Below are 6,314 nucleotides of genomic sequence, written 5' to 3' on the forward strand. Positions count from 1 at the left end.
GACACGGCGGGGGTGTGACAGGAAATGTTGTCACTCCATTTGCATCTGTTCCCTTCTTTAAGGACAGACAAATCAACCCCTAGGGGTGGATCGGGAACCTGGCATTCGTGTAGAGGCTCGTCTTTACCGGATACATTTACTCTCCAAGGCTTAGTGAGGCGGCCTGGGAAAACCAGGGGTAATTTCCTGGACCGGAAAACAAATCTCTCAAGTGGAGGCGCTTGTGTTTTCTAGCAGGCTCTTCAATACCGCTCTGGAGTTGCCAGCTCTGCCCGCAGTGACTAGCGAGCGCTCCCCTTGGGTCCTTTGTGTAATTCAAGTCGGAAATGGGCATTTTCTGACCAGCCTGGGTTGCGCGAGAGCCGACATTGGGCACGGGTCCTCTCTTGGATTAGGCTCCTCACCACGCCGCCACTCGGACCAATGGCGGAGTAAAGGAATCGGGATCCCTTGCATCTGAAGGCGTGGCCGGAGGAACAGCCCTTCCCCCGCGGGCGAAGGCAGGACACACACGGTCTCTGGCGATGCGCTGGGAAAGAAATCCCGGGGCAGCGCGGCCCAGTGCCGCGCTAAGAACCGGGGCCTCTGCTCCCCAGAACTCGGACAGTCCCGCACCAGCGCGCACAGTGCCGGTGTGGAGCCAGCCATTTGGCTGCGGTTCCCCACCTTTCTGCACGGAAGGAGAAGCTGGGGAAGGGGAGAGGTGTGCGCTAAAGGGGGGTTAAAATAGCCCTGAAGTTCTGCAAACTCCGGTTTCCAATTTGAGTAAAAACCCACAGGAGAAGCTGGGGTTCAGCCGAGGTTCACTAATCCCAGTGAAGAACTCGCTGGTTTTATTTCCTTTGACTGAAGTGGAAACATCCCCACTGGGGCCCAGACTGCCGGAGCGATTACAATATTTTTCAGATATGCCTCTGTCACACACAGAGAAGTATTAAACACAAAAACATAGACAGCATTGAGACAGTGCCGAATAATCACTAGCTAAATTATCCTGACATCGTCTCTGTGAGCTAGGTAGAGAAGTTACAATACTCACCTGCAAGTGGTGGTGGGGGGGGGGGCGGGGGGAGGGAGGTTCTGTGGCCTGCAGGGTGCAGTGGGTCACACAGGGGTTCTCTATTTTTTTTCACCATGCCCTCTTTTGAAAATATTTCAGGCTGCGATGACCCACTCCCGCCCCCCCCCCCCCAAAAAAAGTGATAGCAAATTACTGCGCATTCTCCCTGGAGCACACTCATGGAATGGCCACCCTTGTTTCTGCGCTGCCTTCAGAGCTGGCTGCCCGAGAGCGGCAGTTGCTCTACCCGCACTCACTCCTCCCAGATGTATTTTTGTGATCTCCCACCTGCAACAGCCTTGTGACCTCCTTGGGGTCAGGACCCTCAGTCTGAGAAATTGCTGGACTGGACGATCCTGATGGATCCTTCCGGCCTTACAGTCTCGGAGTCTCGGAGTCTATCTCGCCTGAGCTAGGCGAGCAGGAGAGAGAAATAACTGGAGGGAAATTTCATGAATAAACTCGGAAGATAAGGGAAGGTCCAGTGTCTGTGCAGAGCCCAGCGCAAAGGGGGCCTGGTCCATGAATGGGGTGGCAAGGCACTAGGATAATAAAGTCCAATAATAATAATTGGGGAAGACTGACGGATCACCCCATGGGAAGGTTCCCCTGAATTCTCCGGTGTACTTTAGGGCACCTTGGCGGGTTTCCATTTCAGACGCCCGCAGGTTTGCTAGTGAACCCAGCAGAGCTCAGATCTTTCCCCTGCTCTCAGACCAGGGTGTCTGGGTTCATATCCCTGCCCTGTGCTCAGAGAACAACCCCTCCTGCACAGACACACACCCTGCCCCCTGAGCGTCCACGACACTGCACAAGGGCGCCACCCAGGGGCTGCAGGGGGTCGGTGGGTGGGTGAGTGGCCGGCTATGTGGTGCGGGTCAGGGGACACCGGAGTTCAGGGGGTGATGTTAGTCACGGGACGCTCACGAATCCCCTGGTCTGAACGAAGCGAGTTTTTGTGTCAACTCAGACCGGCTTCCCCTCACTGTGTCTCTCGCACAGTGATACCGGGCAGTGTCCTCGGGTCCCAGGCGGCTCATTTGCAGATACAGCTGGCTCTTGGCGTTGTCCCTGGAGACGGTGAATCGCCCTTTCACGGAGTTAGTGTAATCTTTGCTCCCACCAGTGCTGGTGATCCAGGAGACCCATTCCAGCCCCTTCCCGGGGCGCTGCCGGTACCAGAACATGGTGTAGCTGCCGAAAGCGAGTCCGGAGCCTGTGCAGGAGAGCCGCCTGGAGCCGCCGGTGGTCGCAGCCCCGCCGCCGGACTCCACCAGCCGCCCCTGCGCCTCGGCCCCTGGGGAACAAGCCGGGGTGGGGGCGTGAGAGCGGGTGGGAACAATCCCCTCGGGCCAGGTCTGGGCAACGGCGGCAGCTTTGGCCACAGTCTGATGTAAGGTGGGAACTTCTGTTCTCCCCAAAATATTTATGAGAAAAATGAAAACCCTTTGGGGATTTTTAGCCACCGCCTCTCAGACGAGACAAATACATGGTATGAAACCGGAAACAAAATCCGTGTGTCCCAATTTATTCCCGGGGAATCTCCCCTCTCCCGCTCCGGTCAATCAATGGCACTAGTCGGATCAGCAACCCCCCTGATTTCCCCCCGCCCCATTCCAAGCACCTTTGGACGCTGCTGCGATGAAAGCAAAATGGAGCCACCACCGCATCGTCTCTGCGCGTCTGAGGCCAGTCTTCGCCCTGGGGACGGGTCCGGAGCTGCTCCCTGCACGGACAGAGCTTCTCCGCTGGCCGCAGGGTCAGGGGCGGGTGGGACAGACCAGGAAAGAGAGTCTCTGCAGGGGAAAATTTGCATAGCCCCGCCTCATTTAAATTACCACTCGGAGAAACCCCGCCCCACCCTTGCTGAGCTATTGGTTAACATCCCAGGGAGCAGGGTGGCTAATATCACTCAACTGGGCGGGGGCGGGGGGAGGGGGACCTGCCTTTTCACCTGGCCAGTTATCTGAGACAGGACCCGGTCACCGGTCAGTTACTGCAGTTAAAGGTACATTGGAGACATCGGAAGCTGCTGCCTGTGAAACCCGCCCTTTTCTTCGGGAACCCACCAGTCAGGATCCGGGAGACTAATTTGAACTTCCTACACTGGAAAAACCATATCCCTGCCCTAGTGGTCCAATGACTGGGCTGGATCCCAGGACACCCCGGTTTCATTCCTAGCTGGGGCACCAAGGGGAAGCCAAAGGGGCAGCATCAGATCTGCCAGCAGCTAGTGACATCTGACCCTGTCCCCTTTTGCTGCCCCCTGCCACAGTTCGGAATCCACCAAGGTCTCCCGGGACCCAGGGTGCAGCAAAGAAAGGCTGACCCCGCCCGCCCCCAAGAGGCCGCTTGGGAATCATCGAGGTGAAGGAGCGAAGAGGGATCAGGGCGCTGCCCCCTAGGGGCAGGGTGTGGGAGGGGTGGCACGCTGGTTGCCCGGAGGGGCCGGTGTGCAGCAGAGAACACGGGGGTGCTGCCCCCTAGGGGCAGGAACTGGGACAGCGGCTGCCTCATATTTGCTACCCCAGCCCTGACCTGACTCTGCAGCCCCACAAAAGTCTTGTCCGTCCCGCGCTGCTGGCAGCGCTGGGGACATTTTCTCCTTGGTTCAGTTCCGTGTGTGTCTTTGGGCTGTGCCCCGCAGGGGGCTGTGACTGCAAAGGGGATGTTTTTGTATGTGGTTAGATTCCCTGCCCGTCACTGTGTCTCTCACACAGTGATACACCGCCGTGTCCTCGGGTCTCAGGCCGGTCATTTGCAAATAGAGCAGGTTGCTGGGGTTGTCTCTGGAGATGGTGAATCGCCCTTTCACTGAATGGCCATAGTCCGCTGAAGTGCTACCGGGGTTAACGTAGGAGATCCACTCTGGCGCTTTCCCGGGAGCCTGGCGGTACCAGAACATCCAATAGTTTCCAAAGGGAAATCCGGAGGCTTTACAGGAGATGCGGATAGACTCTCCTGTGGTTTTAACACCTCCCCCAGACTCCACCAGTTGAATCTGCGAATGGACTCCTGCAAAATTAAAATAGAGTGTTAATCATCTCCACCGTAATACTGAGCTTCCCTCTGTATCCAGGCAAGGAATCACCTCTGGGAATTGCTGCCATGAAAGCGAGGGGTAGCCACAGCATCATCTCTTTTCTGACGATTTTGGAGACAATTCTGCAGGAGAGGGCGCAGAGAAGCGGGGATGGGTGTGAGCTGCGGAGACACGTGTCTGTGCCGTCTCCTCTGCAGACCCAGGGGCGCCGGGGGTGTCTCACAGGAAATGTGGTCACTCGATTTGCATCCGCTCCGGTCTTCAAAAGGAGAGAGGAATAGACCGTAGTCGCTATGTGGTAGCAGCAGACGGAGCAGCAGTAACTTTACCCTCCTCTCTTTGTGACTTCGTTCCCCATGGCTATAACGAGGGCGCCGTGAGGAACCCTTCCTCTGTCGGCTCCAATTTCTTTGTAAGTTCTTCAGGGCAGAGACTGTCGCTCACTATGTGTCTCCACTGAGCGCTCATCGCACACGGGGCCGCTACACGGTGGGATTCCCAGTTCCCATTACAGGAAAACTGGTGAGAGAGGCAAGAACAAATCCCTGTGTTGGTTGTGAAATGTCAGCTGCACGCCCCTGAAAGCTGGCTCCGACCTCATCTAGCTGCCCCTGAGACCCTAGCTAAGGTCTGTGCTGTGGGTTCTAGCGGCTACTGTCCTATAGCTGAGTTATAAAAAAGCGCCATGGAGAAGCGAAGTGGGGAAAGTAACTGAATTACTTCTCCGATGGATTGTATTTACTGAGGCACAACCCATCCTAAATTCTCAATTACTGCGGGACAAGCTACACTCACTGCTATGTTTGCTTCCCACAAGCTGGTCTTCGTATAACTTTTTTATGAGTGAAGTACCTCAATAGTTGGATGTTCATATTTTAACTACCTGGTTAAATTTATTAACCCAAATTTGGGATATTGCGGATTACCTACTCTATGTATTTTGTCACTTTTAAACCAAACTTTGCACTTTGGGATCATTTAAGCCTTATACCCAGATGTAGAGACATTTTTGCTTTACTCTGTGTATTAGATAATTTTAGCATTACCTTAATTATAAATAATGATCAACTTCTTTATGTCTCCAAGTTAAGGTAAGATTACATGACTCATCCGCCTTCACTGGAGGAGCTCCCAGGACTATTGCAGAGACGCTAATATAACCGAGACACGTCCTTCCCAACCCAGTTCCTCGCCCTCAAGCCGTTTCACTGTGTCACCGAGGCCAAGTCACTTAGCGCGTCAGCGCCGCAGCCGCCCATCTCTAAAATTCAGGTTGCGTTGCTTCTTCTGTGTGTCGTAGCTACTCAGACGGCAAAGCGACTCATCTCCTCTGGCGAGCCTACGTCCTCCAAAATGTACCTTTGTTTTCTCAGGAGGCCTGAAGTGTGTCTCCTAACGTGTCTAGTTGGGCTGAGAACTCGAATTACACTTCACCGCCTTTCAGACACCTGCCGCCCCCTCCGGCAGTTTGTGTCGGGAGCCCGGGGCGCTCTGTAGCACGGTGGATCCCAGAGGGCGCAGAAATACACCGCCGAGTCAGCCCGCTGCGCCCCGTCTATGGACAGCGAGAGGGACTTCGCTCCGGTGTCCAGCTGAGCCGAGAACCGAGGGGCCACAGAATCGGATTTGCGCTCCAAGCCATAGGAGTATCTGCCCAGCAGAAAGAGGGGTTCCTTCCCCGGCCGCTCCTGGTACCAGTCCAGGGCGTAGCTGCTGTAGGAGGTGCTGTATTGACACCTTATCTCCACCCGCTGCCCTTCCGTGGCTGACAGAGAAGCCGGGATCTGGGTCAGCGAGTTCCCAGCCACCGAACCTAAAAGAGAGATAATTCGGAGGGAGTCACAGGGCGAGGAAAGTCCCCTAGATAGACAGGCCCCGGCCCCAGCTCTTGGAGCTCACCTGGGAACAGCGGCAGCGCGCAGAGAAACAGCCACAGAGATTCCCTCATGTCTGTAATGGGGGAGCTAAAGAACCCCAAAGCCACCGACTGGGCTTCAGGGAGAGAGAGAGCGTGACTGCGGAATGACACCAGCTGCTGTGTGAACGGGAGATCCGGAGCGGGGGTGCGGGTGGCGCTCACACACCCCAGTAAGGCGTGGGAAAGAGTGCGACGGTGAGGAAATGTGGGAGCATTTATCCGGTGTCTGGCTGTGTGTCTGGCTGTGTCCGTGTGTGTGTGTCCCTGTCTGTCTGTCTGCGCGCCCTTCTCTC

The 6,314-nt window shown here is 55.8% G+C and overlaps 1 protein-coding gene across 1 annotated transcript; it reads right to left on the reverse strand.

The window, feature by feature from the left end:
• Nucleotides 1–1,212: 1,212 nt before the first annotated feature.
• On the reverse strand, nucleotides 1,213–6,314 carry LOC144273291 (uncharacterized). Its single transcript, XM_077831768.1, has 6 exons — nucleotides 6,003–6,314; nucleotides 5,538–5,916; nucleotides 4,152–4,225; nucleotides 3,777–4,075; nucleotides 2,685–2,808; nucleotides 1,213–2,357 (listed from the first exon to the last, which is right to left on the reverse strand). The coding sequence occupies exons 1-6, from the start codon at nucleotides 6,049–6,051 to the stop codon at nucleotides 1,984–1,986; spliced, it is 1,299 nt and encodes a 432-aa protein (XP_077687894.1). The 5' UTR covers nucleotides 6,052–6,314; the 3' UTR covers nucleotides 1,213–1,983.

This window comes from Eretmochelys imbricata, chromosome 13 (assembly GCF_965152235.1).
Source record: "Eretmochelys imbricata isolate rEreImb1 chromosome 13, rEreImb1.hap1, whole genome shotgun sequence".
Classification (NCBI taxonomy): Eukaryota; Metazoa; Chordata; order Testudines; family Cheloniidae; genus Eretmochelys; species Eretmochelys imbricata.

Coding starts and splice junctions, on each gene's coding strand:
- LOC144273291 (XM_077831768.1), bottom strand. CDS start 6,051: ATGAGGGAATCTCTGTGGCTGTTTCTCTGCGCGCTGCCGCTGTTCCCA. Junction 4,226..5,537: donor CGGCAGGTGTCTGAAAGGCG/GTGAAGTGTAAT, acceptor CCTCTCCTGCAG/AATTGTCTCCAAAATCGTCA. Junction 2,358..2,684: donor CATCGCAGCAGCGTCCAAAG/GTGCTTGGAATG, acceptor CTTGTTCCCCAG/GGGCCGAGGCGCAGGGGCGG.